This window comes from Exophiala aquamarina (genome assembly GCF_000709125.1).
Source record: "Exophiala aquamarina CBS 119918 chromosome Unknown aczIA-supercont1.2, whole genome shotgun sequence".
NCBI classification, from domain to species: Eukaryota; Fungi; Ascomycota; class Eurotiomycetes; order Chaetothyriales; family Herpotrichiellaceae; genus Exophiala; species Exophiala aquamarina.
Window position 1 is genome coordinate 1,182,942 of NW_013550586.1, and position 19,906 is coordinate 1,202,847.

At 51.2% G+C, this 19,906-nt stretch overlaps 6 protein-coding genes across 6 annotated transcripts; 3 read left to right on the forward strand and 3 right to left on the reverse strand.

Moving 5' to 3' along the window:
- Nucleotides 1-938: 938 nt before the first annotated feature.
- A1O9_02257 (uncharacterized protein) lies at nucleotides 939-1,558 on the reverse strand (the record flags this gene model as incomplete). The annotated part of the gene is made up of 2 exons (XM_013407832.1): nucleotides 939-1,430; nucleotides 1,508-1,558. 2 exons carry the CDS (start codon nucleotides 1,556-1,558, stop codon nucleotides 939-941), a joined length of 543 nt encoding a protein of 180 aa, XP_013263286.1.
- Nucleotides 1,559-4,425: 2,867 nt separating this feature from the next.
- A1O9_02258 (uncharacterized protein) lies at nucleotides 4,426-8,001 on the reverse strand (the record flags this gene model as incomplete). Its single annotated transcript, XM_013407833.1, has 1 exon — nucleotides 4,426-8,001. The coding sequence occupies one exon, from the start codon at nucleotides 7,999-8,001 to the stop codon at nucleotides 4,426-4,428; it is 3,576 nt and encodes a 1,191-aa protein (XP_013263287.1).
- An 889-nt stretch (nucleotides 8,002-8,890) lies between these two features.
- A1O9_02259 (uncharacterized protein) lies at nucleotides 8,891-9,916 on the forward strand (the record flags this gene model as incomplete). The annotated part of the gene is made up of 1 exon (XM_013407834.1): nucleotides 8,891-9,916. One exon carries the CDS (start codon nucleotides 8,891-8,893, stop codon nucleotides 9,914-9,916), a length of 1,026 nt encoding a protein of 341 aa, XP_013263288.1.
- A 326-nt stretch (nucleotides 9,917-10,242) lies between these two features.
- A1O9_02260 (large subunit ribosomal protein L27e) lies at nucleotides 10,243-10,904 on the reverse strand (the record flags this gene model as incomplete). The annotated part of the gene is made up of 3 exons (XM_013407835.1): nucleotides 10,243-10,587; nucleotides 10,686-10,756; nucleotides 10,796-10,904. 3 exons carry the CDS (start codon nucleotides 10,902-10,904, stop codon nucleotides 10,243-10,245), a joined length of 525 nt encoding a protein of 174 aa, XP_013263289.1.
- Nucleotides 10,905-11,304: 400 nt separating this feature from the next.
- On the forward strand, nucleotides 11,305-17,688 carry A1O9_02261 (uncharacterized protein; the record flags this gene model as incomplete). Its single annotated transcript, XM_013407836.1, has 2 exons — nucleotides 11,305-11,396; nucleotides 11,460-17,688. The coding sequence occupies 2 exons, from the start codon at nucleotides 11,305-11,307 to the stop codon at nucleotides 17,686-17,688; spliced, it is 6,321 nt and encodes a 2,106-aa protein (XP_013263290.1).
- A 608-nt stretch (nucleotides 17,689-18,296) lies between these two features.
- On the forward strand, nucleotides 18,297-19,543 carry A1O9_02262 (uncharacterized protein; the record flags this gene model as incomplete). The annotated part of the gene is made up of 5 exons (XM_013407837.1): nucleotides 18,297-18,350; nucleotides 18,417-18,543; nucleotides 18,621-18,880; nucleotides 18,932-19,199; nucleotides 19,266-19,543. 5 exons carry the CDS (start codon nucleotides 18,297-18,299, stop codon nucleotides 19,541-19,543), a joined length of 987 nt encoding a protein of 328 aa, XP_013263291.1.
- Nucleotides 19,544-19,906: the final 363 nt, after the last annotated feature.

Consider the following 19,906-nt stretch of genomic DNA (forward strand, 5'->3'; position numbering starts at 1 on the left):
CTAGGATGCAACGAAGGCCGGAGGTCGTGGACTCGTGGGAAACCCTATATCGCTAAGTATTCCTGTAACATATATTCTCGTTCTGATGGTTGGGTGTGGGGATCGGGATCAGATTAAATATTACATGCACAAAATTAATAGGTGAATAACGCTATTAATACAAGAATAAATATATTTCTAGTACTAGGATACAACGGAGGTCGTGGGATGCTTAGTGTATCCGTCTACCTGAACGTTCCTCTGATCAATTCTCCGAGTCCAAGAGCAGACCAAATGTTGAATACGCGAGGTCAACAGATAAATGACGTCATCTACCGATAGCACATGAAACCCAGGGGGGCTTCTGCCTGCCGTTCGCGATCGTCCGGCTCGAGATCAACATTAGTTATGTAGTGTACGGAGTATCGACAATAAGATAGGATGTCGCGAGTGAGAGCAGCATCCATGGTGAAGAGAAACCAATTACTGATTGCATTCCCACTATTGTATCATTGAGCAAGAGTCTATGAAAATTTGAAGGGCTAATTCTATCATTAAAATCGGTGGCAATTAGAGCGCTCGTCTCCCGAATGCAAGAAAGTATTCCACAGCCGGCTGTCGTGACAATATGGCTGAAACCGAAAAGGCATTCTTTTCTCTTGCTTCGCAGTCGGAGCATTGGAAGCAGTTCTGATCAGCGCGGACAGAACCCCAGAAAGACCAGAGTTTTCTCATCAAGCGATTTGGACGGAGCTGGAAAAGTCAACAAGCTGCCCATATTCACAGGTCAACTCAATCCTCGCATACAACACGAGGAGCCTGAATCTCCCTGACATCTCCCTGACACAATCGAACCTCGCAGGTGCATCTTACCAACGCAGTTCAGGGTATCGTATCTTACTTGTTAAATCATTTGTACAAATAGGGGGCCCGAGGTCACCAGGCTCGGGCGTTCAGATTTATTTGCTCGTTTTCTCTTGGACCACGTCCTTGGCCTCGTCCTTCTTGGCTTGAAGGAAGGAGCTCACCCATTTGAGGGCGTCGGAGGTCAGGATGAGGGAAGTGGTGACAACGGCCTTTCCACCAGTGACATAGCCGTCGCCTCCAATCTTCTTGTATTCTTCGTTATATGTGCTGAAGGCCCAGTCCTTGGTCTCGCCGGCCTTCTCGAGCGGCCAGTGGACATAGCTGAAGATGGTGCCCTTGATCTCCTTTGTCTCCGACTTGACAATGGGGACTCTTTCGTCGAACTTGGAGAGAAACAAGTCACCGAGCTCATCAGCTTTGGCGACGTATGGCTTGGCATATGAGGCAGGAGTCTGGAAGTAGGGTAGAGTGGGCTTGACGAATTTGCTGTAGCCAGCATTGGTCAGGTCGATTGACTTGGCGCCGTAGGGATTCTCCTGGACCAGTTTGATCGAGTCGGAGACGACAGGGTAGGAGGTGATATGCTAAGGCGATGATCGAGTCAGTGGTGAGGCCTGGGAGCAGCACGCAAGTGCTCTGATTCTCGAGGGCTTTGACTTACAGTGAAAAAGGCAGAGTGAGGCACATCGCCGTTAGCAGTAGCGTCACCCATTATGATGGACTGGTGGCTGCAGTGGGAAGATGGATGTCAGTGAGAAGTTGCAGGAGTTGAGGACGAGAGATGGAGATGCAATGCAATGTGATGCAGATGGGACGTGAGGGAAGAGAGAACCGTCCGAGTACTATATTCAAGCCGGGCAGGAATGTTGAGGATGGAGCAGTCACTGAGATTGCCAGGTGCGCGAGAGGTGGGCAGGAGAACTGGCATGTGCAAGTGCTGGCTGATGGCCATCATCGCATTCGCAGCAGGAGCGCCCCAAAGGGGCAGGCAGAAAAAAAGAAAATTGCATGTGAAAGTCCGGGTTTCGTCACGGCGGCAGGCACGGCGCCCGCTTGATGCTCACCCTCTCGGCTGCAGTGCAACGTGGGTTTGCGGTGGGGTCAGAGTGGGAAGAGCAGTGGCCACTGGTGGCTGAACCGGGTACCGTAATAAAGTCAGTAGCACGGTCAGTTGAATGAAGTATGTACCACAATTGACGGTGGTGGAAGGGAGGAGGGGATGGGGTTCTGGTGCTGGAATTGGTATTGGTGTTGGGGTTGGGGTGTATTGGTATTGGTATTAGTATTGGTGTTGGTGTTGGTGTTGGTGTTGGTGTTGGTGTTGGCATTGGTATGCATTGGTATGTATTGGTATTGGTATTGCCTTCAATCGGCCTCCTTCTGGTGCAAGAGGTGTCGCGGGGGGCAGTCGCGATGGCAGTGGCGGGCTGCCTGGTCCTTATCCTAGTCCTTTCTCTCCCCTGCACATTATGACTGCACTTCAAATCTCGTATGCTTGTTGAGCATTTAGCCACCTCATTGCCATCTCAGTCTCCCAGTGCACATGCGCCACACCTACTGCAAGTGACATGCGCATTGGAGTCCTCTCACCGTGCACGGCGTACGAGTACGTGGACCTGCCCAGGTGCCTGTCTATCATTAACCCATCCAGCCCAATCATTGGCCCGGAAGCCCCGCTCGCCGCCCCCTCGGCCGTCTATTGTGTCATTGCCAAGCCTAGGGCACGGAAGGGTACTTCCTGCTCTGCATCTGCCCAGTGGCATGTGAAAGCCGTAGCCACCAGCACCACCGATAGAGGACACAAGTGACAACTCCTTACAAGTGATAACCCTGTGGCACGCGTGTGAGCCTCCCATGCCTGTCTGGACTCTGCACATACAGGCCATGTCATCTCATCTCGTCCTTTCAGCCGTGTTCCATACGGAGGACTCGTATCACCCCGGGATGCCGCCGTGGTGGTGGAATTGCCTCTGATCATTTACTCACGCAGCACACCACTTTCCCTCATCTGCCGACAGCGTTCCTGAAACCATGATGCCACAATCATCATACCCCTGAGCAGCATCAGTCAAAGCCCAGGTCCCTCAGGCGTCTGTGCCGGTCTCGTGTTCTTCAGTCTTCACACTTCACCAAGTCCAAAGTGTCCACCAGCTGCCTTTCTCAGCCTCGGCTGGAAGTGTCATGCAGATTGTGACTCGTGAGTCCACGTACTCGGTAGCGCCCTAGTGTCTGGTGGCGGTGGTGTTGGTATGATCCACGAACCGTGGCCTAACGCGATCATGACATGCTCCGTATAATTAATATTGAGACATATATTCAACAACATCAGAGCCTTATCTCCATCCTGGCCATCCTGAGCCACTCTGGTGGCCATTCGCAGGTTAGATCGCTCGTGCATAAAATCGGGCACCCGAGCGCCCTCTACCAGGTTCGCAAGCATTATATTTCCTGCTACTGCCGCCATTGACGGGTCAAATCACAACGGTTATCTAGAGGAGAGCACTCAGTCGAATGACATGTGAAATTCGGGCTACTCCGTGAAAGGTAGTCAGTCTATCGATGGAGCTCCACACACCACCACCACCACCACCACCACCACCATCATCATCAACGGCCTCACCACGGCCTCAATCGTGACGAGCCGAGGAAACGTGAATCCTGCAGCCGAACGGATCGTCCCATTTTTACGCGGCCTGGAACGATCTCTTTCGCCGCGTGAGCTTCCGGTAGCCAGCCAAGAGCCTCAGACTGACCCAACTGATATATATGCCTTGACAATGACCGCGACGTTGACAACGCCAAACGCCAAACGTGGAACGTGAAACGGTCCGTAGCCTACATGGCCTAAATCCATTTCGATTTTCCCACCCCCAAATAACCCGGACCTGCAAACCCGAGCTGTCCTCGTCCTCGTCTCCCCACCGTCCCAGGACTACGCGGTAATTGCCTAGTCAAGTAGCCAGTAGGGTAATTATGTTGCACGATACTCCCTATGTGAAATCCAACGCGGAAGGACGCCCTGGCCGATCGGAGGAACCTCCCTTCCCATGCAATGCCATTCTACCGAGCATTTCCATTGAACACCGTGGGATCTGAGCACGCTATTGTGAACCATTGGGGAGAATTTAGACAAAACAGAGCACGAGGTCGAGTGAACGGAGTATTGCGACTGTGACTAGCTGATCCTCAGGACTACCTTACCAGTACATCGGTCGAAGGTGGCAATAGCCAAGTACGCTTGTGCTGCTCCCTCCCACCACCATCGAGCATTTCTCATTTGACACGAGACCCAATGAGGGTGGAGTATTCCCTTCCCTTTCCTTCCCCTTCCCCTTTGCCTAGGGGCACCTCCCGAGCGCCAGCCATACTTTCATCAATTATGCTCATGAAGGTTTGTGACCTGGCATACCGCGTCGCAGTGCATTCCGATCTTATCTCGTCATCATAATCTCAATTCACGGCCGTGTCCCCAGGTGTCACTGTGCTGATTCCATCTCCGAGTCGTTAACATCGCATTTCATCTCTGCTCGAGCATCGCTTATCTGTCCTATGAAGCCGGCGTTTCCTTGCTTGTTTCATTCATTTCAGTTCTGTTGTCAGAAAATTCTCGAATCCCTCTGGGACAGCCCAGCCATGGTTCCTACATGCGCGGACGTAGGCTGCGACGGCTTCACCGATACCATAAGTGACCTTTTCAAATGCTGGTGCTCCGTTGGCTCCATTGCCTAGAAATGCGAGACGCGCAGGCCGTTCCTGATCGCAGATCGCCATTCGCACCTGAAGGAGAAGTCCGTCGATGGCTTGTGCTGCGGTCCAGCCGTTGTTGGTCAGGATCTCCATGCACATGGCCCCGCCTTCGGTCACGTTTCCGCCTCCGCCCTGAGCGAAGGGCAAGAAGCGCGGCTTGACGACTCGGATGAACGGAGGTGTGAAGGGGTAGCTGCTGGCGAAGCGCATCTCGAGAACCACCGAGGTCAAGCCAACTGCTTTCATGTCCGTGGAGAGGGGCAGATGGGCGGGAAATGAGTGTAGCTCCACGATCCACTGGTACATGTTGTTGACCAGGTTGGGATCGATGTACCGGCCCAATGTCGAACATACAGTATTTTTCTGCACTTCCAGGGCCTCACGGAACGAGCGCATCAAAGCTTGACTTGAGGCTCGAGTAGCGTCGCGGGGAGGAGCTAGGAATTGAATTCCATCGACGTCCAAGGTGCCTGGAACAAAGTCCGTGTCGTCACTTTTCTCTGCTGTGCGCTTCTTGCCTTTGGCCTTGGAAGAAGCCATGGGCGACGACGAGTCTCGGCACTTGTCGAACTCGGCTTCGCAGTCCTCAACCATCTTCGGGACAAGGAGGGCCAAATCATCATCATCCGAGGCTATGCTGTTAGCATCATCCTCAAGACGTTCAGCGGTGGCTTGGTCCGTGGCGACGACGGTCTTGTTGCGCTTGGGAGTTCCAGCTTCGCCCACTTCGAGTTTCGCACCGGGACGTCGAGACTTGGAAAGTGCGGTGATCGGAATCATGATGACTTGAGTGTGTTCGTTATAGGCCTCGCGCGAGGGATCCTGTTGATACACAGCAGATGGCTGTCCAGGAACCTTGACAGGGATTGATGATTTGACAAACAGGTAACGGGTTTGGATCCAATCAGTTTCTGACACAACATAGTGAGGGCTGGTGTGCACAAATTTGTCTGGACGATTGATAACCTCATTGAGTGAAATTGCATTCATCATACAAAGCTTCGACTGCTTCCAGCCGCTGTTCAACGCTGTAGACAAGATCGCCGGATGGCTAGCAGCTGTGTAATTCAAACTTACCTTGGCATACTGACTGAAGTAAACACCATTACCATAAACCCGGCCATGAACAATGTCGTCAAATCGAAGGCCTTGTCGTATGATGCTGTGCCAGTTGCTCAGATGCGAACCGTGCCAAGCGAAGATGGTGGGATATTTACTGGTCGGGCTAGTCTCTTGACGCATGCAGTCTATAAATCTGTTTTCCTTGTCTGGGGCGCCTTGAGCGAACCGGAATTGAATCCAATCGTCCATACCGCCGACTCGATCCTCAACTGCCGCTGTAGTCTGGAAGCAACCATGACCGTCAAGCTCATTCAACTGCATGATGCAAGATCGGTTTGATACAATGATCCAGCGAAGTACACCGAGAGCCGATTCAGATACCTTGCTCGTCCAGTCTTTCAATTCCCCATTCGGACCTCGATCTAAGAGGTATTCACGCATATCTTCAACGCTGGGTAAGGTCATTAAGATAGCCTGAATAGCCTGGTGTTGTACTGCAGTCGAAAGGTCGTCGAAATTGTGTTCGTACATGTAACACTTGCTAGGCATCCCAGTCACTGTAGGGTTTGCGGATGATCCGGCTGCACCTTGATTCCCATTGCTTGACAAGGTTGACTCCCTCAATGACAGAACGAATTCATCTCCAAGTTCGACACGAGGCAGCTGAATCTTTTTGACCCGGCAGTGGGATTCATGTGTACCAGCATCTGAAATGAGGAATACCCAGCTTCCTGGTCTAAGGCTCTGAGCCTTTCGATAATACTCCTCTTCAACATGCAAAGTGTTCTGATTGGACTGCCACTGACATTTGAAGGATACCTTGTCGGTTGGAATCGTGTCAACCGGGCCTGGCCGGCCAAATTGGGATATATGAGGCATGGCTGAGCCGAAGTTATGGCCTCCTTGGACGGGGCGAAGTGCAACAGGGAAGCTCATACCAACTGGTAGATCCTTCAATCTCTGACCCTGAGCCCCAAAGTAGCAGAAACTGATGAGAAGGTCAACAACATGGGGTTGAGAGACTATTTCACCTTCAATTCTCGGCCCGAAGCCAAGCGACATGTATTGGTAGAGACAGAGGGGTTTGGAGCAGACATATGGCTTTAGGGCCTCAAACTTGTCCTCAATGTGACAATGGCAGACCAAACAGAACTCTCTGCAGCGAGTAACGTGTCGGACGACGAATTGCATGGCTGCCAGGGGCAATGAAACCTCTGCGACACCATTTTCCGCGAGATGATCCGCAATAGCGATAGGCGAGAAACTGTTGCAGCTGGACATATCGTCGACTTTGAATATTCTCATGTTTTCAAGCTCATCCTTCGAAACAGCCGCTTGTCTGGCTTGAATGTATGTCTCTGCTCCAAACCAGCTCAGGTCATGACTCAACCGTGCTTTGACGATCTGTGGGAAGGATTCGCGCAGAAGGTGATTGAGTGGTTTGTCGATGAAAAGTGACTCGAGTGTGCTTTCCGGGCCTTTTCCAGATTGAAGGATATCTGGCTCGAGCTCAAATCTCAGCGCTTTGAAGAGGGGCAAGACAGCAGACAACTTGGGTTTGTAGTGGTTGCAAAGGGCAACACGCATTTGCGTCAGCCCAGACAGACTCGGGTCTTCTTTGACGAGAGTAATATCGCGGTAGCCCTCTGGAAATGCGATCATGAGGAGAAGGTAATGTTTGCGCGGCAGATTCCAAGCTTGCATGGCTTCTTCCGAGAGTCCTAGCTTGGAAACGCGAATGGAGATGCAAAGAATGCCACATGTTGCTAGATTTCCCAGAACCCCAATTCTGAACCCAGCTTGCTTGGCGGCCTTCACGTCGGCTCGAAGTCTGTCTTGACCGGTAGAATGGGACGGTGACGATTGCGATCGAAGAGCGGCTCGTGCTTCACTTGTAGAATTCCGCGGGGGCGCAGAGAATCCGAAATCGATGTCCGAATCCTCTTCGAATTCAAAATCCGGCTCTTCAGACTGGATGTCATTATGTAGGTTCTTTGCCAGCCCGCAAGTGATGACTTGAGTCAGTCGTTGCGAGATCGTTTCCAAGACGCTGGATAAAAGCTGGCCATGGGTGTTATTTGAGAGATCTTGTAGGGTTTCCGGGATGATGCCGCTGAGGGACTCGTCATTGGTGAAGAGCACGAAGGAATTGCCATCAGGGTACTCATCAAGGTCTGTAGCGCACATCTGAATATCAACATCGATGGGTAGCTTATTTTCAGGTTGACTACAGATGAGGCGGCAGGCGACCACCCCTTCCTCCGGAGACTGGACGGCATGAATTCCTGCAACTGCGTCCGGATGTTTCACCTCAGCCAAATGTCTGAGAAACAATCGCCGACCCATGGTAGGGTGGCAGGACTGACAAGTTCGTGTGTAAAGTTGGCTAGGACAAATTAACAAGGAGGGAGGAAAGAAGAATTTAGCAAAGTGTAGCGAAGGGAACAGAAGGTAAGAGAGCAAGTGAGAGCAAGGAAGTGCCTGAAAGCTAGCTGCGAGACGTGAGCCGTTATTTGTGTCGGATATGAGCAAGGCACAGTAATACGATCAACAAACCTGGAGCCATCGAAAGACCGTCGACGGGCCTCATGCTTTCCGTTTGAAAAGACGAAAGAACGACGGCATGAACGAAAGAGCTCATTCATGTGCATCAGAACAGCAAGAACGATAGAACGCGTACAAAGAAGGTAGATCTGTGCCATGCTCTCCTTGTGAAAGTCCTCAGGCGTCACGGTTTCTTTTGTAGATGGACTTTATAAAGGCCGAGGTTGAGGTGGAAGTTCTGAAAAGGCGACCATGGACTATGTGATGGAGAAGTCCTGGCACGTGATTTATGACGCTAATACTGCCATTTCAACCCTGGTGGTCGACCGTAACAGGCGGCTACCAGAATGATTACGTCTGACAAAATAACTCGCGTCTGAGGAGACGGCCTTGGCGCAAGTGTGCGCGAGATTCACTCTGCCTGACTTGCATTTTTCCACCCTCGTTGATTCACACATCTTTCACGTTGCCAGCACTCAATTGACAGTCCATCCTCTGCTATTGTGCAGCGTCATGTTAAAGACAAGCAGTCCTAGAAAATCCGCTGGCTGAAGACTTGGCTATTAGTCTTTGGCCGAATGGCGCCAGTATCACCACGTGTCTGCACCACGATTTCCTCTACTTGTGGAATGCAACCCGAGATACTACTTGGAAGAGGTAGTGAACTCCACCATTCTTTAAGCAAGCCACTATGTCTGCTTCAGTTCAAGCTAGCAATGGATCTGAAGATGCCGGATTCTCGCTTGACGACAAGCTGAAGCACTCTCAGTTCGATCCGATCGACTTTCTGAATGATACATTCCCAGCCCTTAGTCTGTCTTCACAGACCCAAACACAGAAGGCCAGTCGACCGACTCAAATCCAGAGTGTCAGTGCAGACATTCTCAATTTGCTATCCACTCTGAATACATACAACATCCGCTCTTCCTCAGAATTGACTTCATTGACCGATGAGATCGTCCGGAGTGGGAATCGGTTGGCATATGAGGTGGAAGTGCTGCGGGGCGATGTCAATGGCTTGCATGAGCTTTTGTCCGAGTCCCTGCGCAAGGACATAGAACTCTTTGTTGGTGAACAGCTGCCGAATGGCGCCGTCAAGCCTCCAGGTGACGAGACAGACACTCATGCCGAAAACGCGGACGAGACTCGAGAAGCGAAGGTGATCAGTCATGATCCTGATTTCATAATACAGCTACGAATGCTCGGAAAAGCCAAGGCACGTCTGGAAGCCGTCATCAATATCTTTGGGGAAGCCATGAAATGGCCTATCCCGCCGTCCGACATATCTTCGTCACTGATTTCTGTTTCCGCGCCTGAATTGGGAATCCAGTACACGGAGGAGGACGAGAAGGCTCGAGAGGTCTTGCGGAATATAAGGGCCGAGATCACTGACTTACTTAACTCAACCAATGACGGATTTTCAGGCCTCGAAGCTGCGTCACGAAGGGCCGAAGAGTACCGATTTTTGGCGCAAGTATGGAAAGGCACAAGCGAGGAGAAGGCAAGAAATAAGTTCGTGGATGGGTTGCTCAAGACCGTGGAGGATCGCAAGAAGTGGTTGGAGGCTCAGAGGGCTTCACGAGACACAAGGTCAGATGGTTCGCAGCGATCTACTTCTGCCATGGGCCAGCGCTCGAAGGTATCCAATGAGGTTGGTGGTGCTGTAGGTCTTTTCAGAAACCTTCAGCGGCTAAAGGACGATTTATACCTTGAGTAGAATAGTACACGATCAACTGTCACGAGAACAAAATACCACTGAAGACGACCACTGAATGCTCGCTATGAGACTTGGCATTGTAGAATTTGTTTTCAATCCTGACCTTGATCAGGGGTGTGCGTTGAACCACCCTTCATACTGCTTGACTACCACTAATACCACCATGCTCGTGGATCGGAAGAGCGCTGCTGGACAAGGTTCGTGGAATCATGCTCTAATTTGTTTTGAATCATTTTCTGATGGTGTCGGGAGCTGGAAACTGAAACGCCACCTTGCCTGAACTCGTTGTAAACTGCAACCGAGGACAACCTTTCCCACAACCAGGTCTAAAATCTCAGAGGGGTGAAGAACCATCTGTTCTTGCCACTTAGATAGCGCTCTTCCAAGGCCTTCTTCACGTTCTTCTTTGCGTCTTCTCGCTGCGACACCTCCTTAAATGTGTCGTTGGAGATGACGTTCTTCAGTCCTTCTAGCTCGAGCGTGTACCTTGTGGGCATGATGTGGTTGTAGTTGACCAACTTAATGAATGGCTTGACCTTGGATCGCTTTTCGACTCGCTTCTTGCCCATGCGGCGGGTGACTTTCGATGGGTAGCGTTCGATACCGGCAACGAGGGCGTAGGAGAAGGTGTGAGTCTTGGAGCCAGAGTCCATGGGCTGGATGATAACAACCTGAGATTGCGTTAGCCTTGATGTCCAGCTTGCGCAATACCTGCAATCCGACTTTGCCAACTGGCTGTCGAGGGGTCGGGCAACAACTGATTCCATACCTTCTTTCCGGCATATCGGCCTCGAGTGATGATGGCCACACGGCCGACCTTGAGGACTGGGATTTCGTCAGCTGGTTCATGTCAGTCGCGAATGGAGCAGGGCCTCCTACATTTTACCATCTTGAGGTCGACTTCTGGTTTTTGCGGTGGTGGTGAGTTGAATTTGTGCTGCACCAGCAAATCACCAAGTCTTTCGCAACTGAGAAGTTCAGATCCCATTTTGGAATTTCGCAGGCTTGGCGTCCACCAATGTGTGGAGGATGCTGATTGGTTGTCAATCGCCACGCGGAACTAGGCCTGTAATGTATTAGCTTTGTTGACATTGTCCCAGAATAGTCATGCCCAACGTATCGATTGTCCACCCATCGTCACAGTTATCGCTGCTCCCTGCAGAAGCACCGTCCTCGTACTTCTCTTGGAAAAAGCACACACTGCCGCGTGTTTCAAGTGTTGCTTTATCATTTCTTTCTCGCTTTACTATGCTAGCAACCGGCTGTAGGCATACCTCCAAATATTACATGTACACCATGAGCATTGGCCTCGCTTCATTTTAATTGACAGCATTCCGACCAGTGCTTCTGCTTCCCCACAAGGGCATTGACCATCTCTCAGCTTGATGATGGCGAGAGACGACTCTCGGGACCGTGCTGAGTCTCGCCTGGTTAAGCATCAACACTCCTTCTCAGAGTCTGGCAGAAACTCCGTGCCCATGTAAGTTGGCAGTCCCCAGCAACAGATCATTATAGGCCGCAAACATGCTGAACTCCGAGCCAGGTGGGACAGTTCAGACCCTGATAGAGCTCCTCCTCCTCTTCCTCTCAATCCAGTTGCAGGAAGCCCAATAACAAGGTCGAACACATCGAAGCGTATCGACGAAGCAGCTGCTCTCATCGCCGCCAGAGCTAGAGAGAATGCCCCCAGTTCCTACACCACCAATCCCGTACCGCTCCCACTTTCACCAGACAGAAACATCATGCGCGCACAAAATAGAAGAGTGCAAAATATACAAAGCCCAAGCGTGAGCCGCTTGAGCGATTCATTAGAGCGACGGTCTCCCGATAAGGGCCTGCGAACAGCCAAATTTGTCGATTTCGAGGATTTCCGCACCAGCAGATCTCCAGAGCGTAGTCCTGTTCGTCCTGGGTCCGAGACACCAACGCCAGCTGATCGGAGTTCGGCCAGAGCAAAGGATCTAGAGAATACTCCCCCAGGCTCCAGCGTGTTGGCCTTACAGACCATGAGAGCCAGACAGGATACGCCACCTCTAAGCGACATCACTAATAGCACCTCCCCAGCTGCTCATACAACATTCTCTTTCGATGCCTTGTCGTCTCAGATCTTGGGCCTGACTAGTATCGTCACAAATGTGCAGAAGGAGATGATGAGCCTCAACAAGAGGAGTAAAGATAACTACTCGGACCTGATGAGCCTGAAAGACGCAACCACTTCTCGTGATCAAGATATTCAACAGAGCTTGCGGAATTTAGTTAGTGGACTCGAAGTCAAGCTCGCAAACCTGGATGCGCGCCTTTTGGCTGCTCCCGAGGGAAGCCGGTCCACTCCCAATCTAGGGTTATATCTCGATGAAAAGGCGCACAACGGCTCACCACGCCCCAAAAGCTTCGGACTGCCCCGTATTGGCAGCCCATCGAGTTTCTCAGCAGCTTTCGAACGAGAGCTGACGGCATCTCCCTCCCTCGCTTGCGTTGATGGCGCGGCAAGTATTGCCCTCCTGGAGAAGGTTCTACGTGAAATGGCGACCCGGGAAGGACAAGAAGTCATAATGGGTACGCTTGAAGCAGTCAAGTCACAAGCGCTAGTCCGCACAGAGAAAGTGAGCTCCTCGCAACCGGCAATTGATCCATCTATGATGTCCAAACTCGAAGACATCTTGGTAATCATGAAGGATATGAAGGAGAATTCCGGATCGAGAGCTTTGATCCGCTCAGAACCAGCAGAAACTGGCAAATCACCCTCCAAAGTTGACGCGTATCTTGACGGTGGAGCAGTATCGACACTCACGCCAGGTCGTGAAGCCAAAAATTCGGCCATTGCCTCAGATGTAGTGAACGAAGAAATTATGAAGATGTTGAAAAGTGTCAAGCAGTCTCTTGCTCAGGGAGGCGGTCTAACGAACGAGGTTAAGGTCCTAGTCCGAGAATTGCGTGGAGAAGTACTTGGAATGGGTCGAGAGATCGCAAGAAGACTGGACCAGTCGGGTTCACCCAAAAAATCGACAACAGAAGTGCAGGCAGCGACTCGAGATGAGATTTCCACTATCGTTCAACAAGGTCTAGCCGAGCTCAAAGAACATATGCATCATGTGGTTCAAGAGAACAACGAACGATCCCTTGAGCAAACTCGCCCCACAATCGATGCAGAAAAGGTGCTGCTTGCTGTACGCGACGCAATTACCGAACTTCCGCGACCGCACGAAGCACCAGTCAGAGATGCAGTCGCCGAGCGCGAAGAAATAATTGCAGCAGTTAGAGATGCCTGGGAGGACTGCAAGCCTGAGATTGCGCTTGAGCACTTCGGCTTGGAGCGCGACGAAATCCTGGAGACTCTCAAGGAAGGACTGAACTCTTACCGACCGCAAGAGCCTGTCGCAAGAGATGCAGGAATTACCTATGATGAAGTCATTGGTGCTGTGCAGAAATGCTTGACTGACTTCAAAGCTCCTGAAGCTAAAGTATCTCCAAGCGTCACCAAAGAGGAAGTCATGGCGGCCGTGCGAGATTGCTTGGAGGAGTTCGAATGGCCAAGCTTGCCTCCTGCGCCTGCAAGAGAAACAGACCTAACAAAGGACGATATCTTCGAGGCTGTACGAGAAAGCGTTGCCCAGCACGAGAACGCGACCAGGGAATATGTTGCTGAAGCGGTCCGGGAAGGTCTTTCTAACCAACCGGCCATCGCCAAGGACATTGAGTTCAATAGAGAGGATCTCTTTGACGCCATCAAAGCTTGCTTGGAAGGTGAACAGAACCCTCTGGGGGGTATGGGCGAGCGCGTCATTGAGGCTATGCACCAATTCCTCAGCAGTATGAAGACTGAATTTCAACAATACTCAGCTGCAAGTGGCAAGGACACTGAGCAGGTGCTTGACGCGCTCAAAGATGGTCTCGAAGACCTCCGCGCAGATATAGAATCCTACGTGGACCGAAATTCAGATGTGACAGGCAAGGACGAAATCATCGACACTGTCAAGGCAGGGTTTGCCGCTATGCAAGCTGACCTGGATAAGGGCTTTGCCACACGGACAAATGGCGCCACAAACACGCCTGAACTTCTTGATGCCATGGAGAAAGAGTTCCAGCATTTGAGGGATACTATCAGCAAGAGCGCCAGCAGGAGCGGTGAACCGTTGGACAAGGATGAAATACTAGACGCCATCCATGACCTGTCTGACGATCGACAATCGTCTCTCAGCAGCAACAGCGAAGATATTGTGCGCTTGGTGAAAGAAGAGCTTGAGCATATGCGCACCACACTAGCAGGCACTCTGATCAAGAGTGGTGGATCCCTGGATCGAGATGAGGTCTTCGAAGTTATTCGAGAAGGTCTAGAGTCAGCTCGCTCTGCCCCTAGGGATGGCAGCGAGAGCATCCTTTCCAACACGGGGGAGTTGCTTGACGCATTCCAAGATGGTGTGGACGGTATTCGAGCCGATATTCAGAAATTGACCGATCGACCCGTTGATCTCAGCACCAGTTTTGAGATCCTTGACATGCTGAAAACCGGGATCGACGATGTACGCGCTGATATTCAGCGGCTCCACGAGAAGCAAAATGAGACATCGGAGTCCTCATCAACCAGAGGTCAGGAAATGGTGGTGCATGACCAGAATCGCATCTCTACAGAAATAGAGGGACTCAAGGTCATGATCACTCAGCTCAGAATCAAGGTCGAGGCGCTAGATTGCATGGGAGCTCCACCGGCACCCTCAGATGTACGCATGCACAAGGACGATCTGGATGAAATCTATGGAGCAATTCACCAGGTTGAGGAGTCTATCAGCCAATCCAAGTCGGAGGAGACAAGGCTACATAAAGATGACCTTGATGAAATTTTCACCGCCATTCATCAGGTCAACGACGCTGTCAATAAGGTTCGTGATGCGCCTTCTCCGGAGGTCATTATGCCAGAGAATGCCGCTTCAAAGGAGGATACTGATGCAATTGAGACACTTTTGCGCAATGTCAAAGCGCAGCTGGATGAGGTCTTTTCCCCGGATGTAGAGCCACTCGCCAAAGCTGCTCAAGTTGATGCGATCGAATGCACACTCAAAGACATCAAACTTGCAATCGACGATTCAGTCGAACGTGCAGCAGAATCAAACAACAAGGAAGATTTCACGATCATGGAGTTGCTATTGAAAGATGTTCAAGGGAGTGTGGAAGATTTCAAGATCAAGCTGGACGGTCTCAACAACAGTGGCAGTGAGTCAGGTGTGAACCAAACAGAGTTCCTGGTCATGCAAAACTTGTGCATAGACATCAAAGCTCAAATCGAAGACCTCAAGCTGCCTGACATGGATGTTTTGCCAAACAAAGAAGATTTGATGGACGTCAAGAACGATCTCAAAGCATTCCGTGAGCAGCTCGAGGCCGACAATGGTCTCACAGCCCAAGCATTCGAAGCCAGAAAGATCGAGCACGGTGGTTTAGCAACGAAGATCGACGATGTCAAAAATGTCATTGGTGACCTGAGGGATGAACTCATGGGAAAGGTCGATGGGAGCGCGGAGGGCATTATTGAATTAAACAAGGTCCTAGGGATGCATCACGATGATATGAGCAAGTACGCCACAGCATCAAGCATCACCGACATGGCAGATATGATCAAGGCCGAGCTCGAGAAGCATATGGAGCATCATACAGCAAGTAAAACCGAAATGGAGGAAAGAGACGCTACTCTCTTCACCAAGCACGACGAGACGGGGACCGTGCTCAAGGATATCATCGACGAAAAGTTCAATGAGCTTATGACTAAGTATGATGATGCACAACTCGCCAGTGATGCAAAGTTGAGCGCCCTCGAAGACCGCGATACTGCACATCTTGAAGCTACCGATAAGACCAAAGCGGTCGCTGACGACCTCAAATCTCTGATGGACACTTTGGGGTCGACACTAACCGATACGTGTGAGCGAGTTTCGGCAGATTCGAAGACAGTATTCGAATCCATAGAGGAGACAAATTCAAAGCTGGAAAATCTTCACACGTCTAATGCATTCGAACATGGAGTCACGAGGGAGGAGATTTCCAAGACACTAGCTGTCGCAACGAGACTGGAAAGCTCGTCCGCCGAACACAATCCTGCCGTGCTAGCGGCAATCCGAGAAGTTCTTGGGGTTGTGAGCCAACATTATGAACACTCCCAACAGCAAACTGAGAGTTTTGCGAAAGCAACTGAAGAGATCAAATCCGGTGTTGACTCAATCCCTGCGGCAATTCCCCCTTTGCTACCAGCATTACCCGCAGCCCCCTCCAGTCCGATCATGACACCCCAGCTTCCCGCTCAGAAGGAGTATGATGACAGTGAAGTGCATGACAAGTTAGATACGCTGCTGTCCCATGCGACCCTGGCAAAAGAAATTTTCGCCGGCATCGAAAACAACCATAAGGACACGCGAGACTCTCTCTCTAACATGTCGAAGCTCGATGAAATTCATGAGCAAGTGATGGGGACTGCCGCCGAGATCGCGGGTATGGTGACCACTCAGGCTCGGTTGATGGCTGAACATCATGAGTCTAAAGCAGCGGAAGCGACTGAAGCCGCCATCGCATTGGAGAAGAGGACTGCTCAGAAGGAGAAGGTTGAAGCAGACATCGTGAGGTTGAACTCAGAAAAGAATGCTCTCATGGAGTCCATGGCTCAAATGAGAAAAGAGCAGGATGACCTCATCAATCAAACAAAGAAATTGACCAGAGACGTTGCCAAACTTGAAACAGCATTGAATATACGGCAGGATGAAATGCGGGATATGAATGCAAGGGCCGAAATACTCGAACGTCGTATCATGGAAGGATTGGTCAACCATGCTCGATCAACCAAAACCTCACGACCACCCCCGCGGTCAAAGGTCTCTCCAGCCGAGCGCGATGCATCGATGAACCTCAAGCGGGTCCCCAGTAGTGCAAGCACCGTCAATAGGAGGACCTCAGTCAAAAGTGGTGGCACAACCATTGGAAGTGCGGTCAGCGTTGCACTAAAGAAGAAAAATCCCTTGGGTACGAATTCCAAAGCGGTGACAACCCCCAGAACATCAACAGTCGATCGTCGTATATTGAGCACTAGCCATGTTACGGGCAATCGAAACCGAAATGCGGCTGACATGGCCCTGGTGCTCGCTCCTCTTCCGAAGTCTACCGGGCTTGTCAGCCTGAAGAGAAGCCAGTCGGTAAAAAGCAACCCAAGCAGTTATCTCAACGGTCGCAAAGCAAGCTGGAACGGCGTCCCATCTGACCTGACCGACAAAGAGAACTACACCGAGGACCATGACGATAGTATGGACGATGGAGACAGCGACGGCAGCACAGAAAGAAGAACCAGCTATGGTACAAGCATTATGTACAGTGACAGCATGACGTATGGGACCGGCAGCACGCTCAGCGGTCACAGCAGACGTTCAACAAGCTGTGCAAGTAGCATTATAGGCACCGTCAACGGCCAAACGGACATGATTGCGGAGGAAGACGAAGAGTTGGACGAAGATCCTAACACCCAAGTGGTTCTTCACGCTGGGCCTGAACGGAGCCAAGTCAATGCAGGGCAAGACAACTCGATGGGTATGACGACGATGGATGATCTTGACACCGCTCAAGTGATTTTGGAGGGTCTCTCGGATCTCCAGCCACCACCCCTGATCACGGCAGAGGGGCCTAAATACCACGGTAGTGACAGTGGCCTGGGTACAGAGCCGTTGACGGCAGGGACTGACGACAGGAGAGGAGAGGCGCAGGAATACTTTGAGATGACTGCGCAGGACATGCGGACTTGAGAATGGAAGCGGAAGGGGGTGTAATTTAACCCACTAACGAAATAATGATCTTGGGCGTTGTAAAGCGACTTGGCTTATGATTGGTACCAGCGTGGAAATGGGCTGTGTGGTATCAATCAATCACTCTCTCAACATGGGAACATCGAGCTTCGGGGCAGACGGTCATAGACAGATTACAAATAGTCAGTAGTCTCCACGAGTACCAGCCTACCTGAGGCATCAACGCCTATGGTTTCCGTGAATTGCGCATGGCGTTCAGTAAAGCTATCGTAAGTGGCGCACACCCCTTTTGTGGTATATACATACTGCCTTGAGGCAGGGTATAGCAGAGGCAATGAATGTGGTTAGAGTAGTTGACGAGCCCTGCATAGATTTGCCTTATGAGAAAAGTCGTGTAGTTCCTGGGCTGCCTTATTAAGTCGAGGTGCCCACCTCCGGCACAAGGGTGACATCTCCTTGTTCTGTACCTAGGTAGCTATCGGCGCTTAAATCGAAGTAACTCTGTGCAAAGGTGCTGTAGTTCTTGTCTCCTAAAAATTGTGCCTGCCCTGTTGTTTTGTGTGCTTCTCGCCCAAACCCTGTGCTCGAGGCCTCGCGCGTCCCAAAGAATGGCTGCTGAGGCAGACTCAACCCGCAATGGTTATCGTCCGGAATGGCTTGCGGTAAGAGAGCTGACCCGCCCCCACCTTGGCCTTGGTCAGTTGAACTGGTGAGCTTATCCATTTCAGCTTGAAGATGCGGCTGGAGGAAGATACATCATGACCGGAGACTTTGCTGTCGATGTGCCGACCTATGATGCAGTTTTTGCAGGTCTCTCGAAGCAATGGCCCGCATTGGCTGAAGAATTGAAAGTGTGTGAGTACAGGTCGGCCAGGGATGGCTCAGTCTCGATGTTGATATTCGTGTGAACTGGCTGACATGGAGATCACCAGGGGATGAGGCCATAGACACTGCCAACCATGGGAAGGTCGAGGTCCGCATCTACAAGCCAACGATAGCAGAAAATTCTCTGCCTCTGATGATCTACTTTGCTGGGGGAGGTTATATCGCTGGCAACCTTGAGACTGAGGATGCTCACTGTCGAATATTCGCCGCCAAGGTCTCTTGTTTGGTTGTCAGCGTCAACTACCCCAAAGTCCCCAAGGTTAAGCTGGATAATATTATACAGGTCGGGGCAGAGGCCGTTCCTTGGGTATGTGTCCCTTCGTCCATGAGAACTTAACGCCCGCATGACACCTTTCAGGCCCGCGTGAAAGCAAAAGAGCTTGGAGCAGACCCATCGAAGACAATACTTTGTGGGGGATCAGCTGGAGCCTTTCTCGCGGCTCAAGTTGCATACCGACTGTCTACAGAAGGCGACACTACGTCGGTCACTGGCTTAGTCCTTCTCTTTGCGGTCGCCCTTCACTGGAAATATGACGGCAAGTACAAGCACATGTACACTGCCTGGGAGGAGAACGGCTACAGCGGGACTCCCGTCTTCGGAAAGGAGCTGGCCGAGTTTATTTGGGGTGAGTTCATGTTTTATCATACTGAATCACATCAGGGGCACATCTCTGCTGACATCCACTCCCTAGCGCACTACGACGTTGACTTCGAAAACCCACGCCATTTTCCACTTCTTGCCGACGATCTCTCAAAGTTTCCTCCATCATACATCGTGACGGCGGAGAAAGATTGCTTTCGCGATGATGGAAAGCTTCTCGACCACAGGCTGAGGGAAAGCGGAGTCAAAAGCAGACTTGATTACTACCAAGGGCTACCCCATTACTTCCACATGTTTCCTGCCTTGGATGTAGCCCATGAGATGATGGCCAGGGCGGTCGATGGGGTGAGATTTCTCCTAGAAAATTAACGTAAGCAGCTGGCACCCGTCGGTCGGCCTGAGCAATGCGATGGCTCTTGAGTCTTGTCGACTATCTTATCCACATAGGGTTGATTGGCGGGGGGTTTATATTCTGCATAGAAGGATGGATGGACCTGGGGCATTGCTCCACTGCTTGTCCAACCCCAGAGCAGCAGAATCCACAGCGACTGGTTTGAGGTCAGCCTCGGTGTGACAATTAGTTGATGGGGGCATGCTTTGGAGCCCGCCGTGAACCCTCGCACCATCGTGCTGTTACCGGACAAAGTTTCTCATCCACGCACTCCAGGAGCGTCTGAGATCTCAAAGTCCAATTTCCATTGACATCGCCATTGATGGCGTGGCGACCTGACG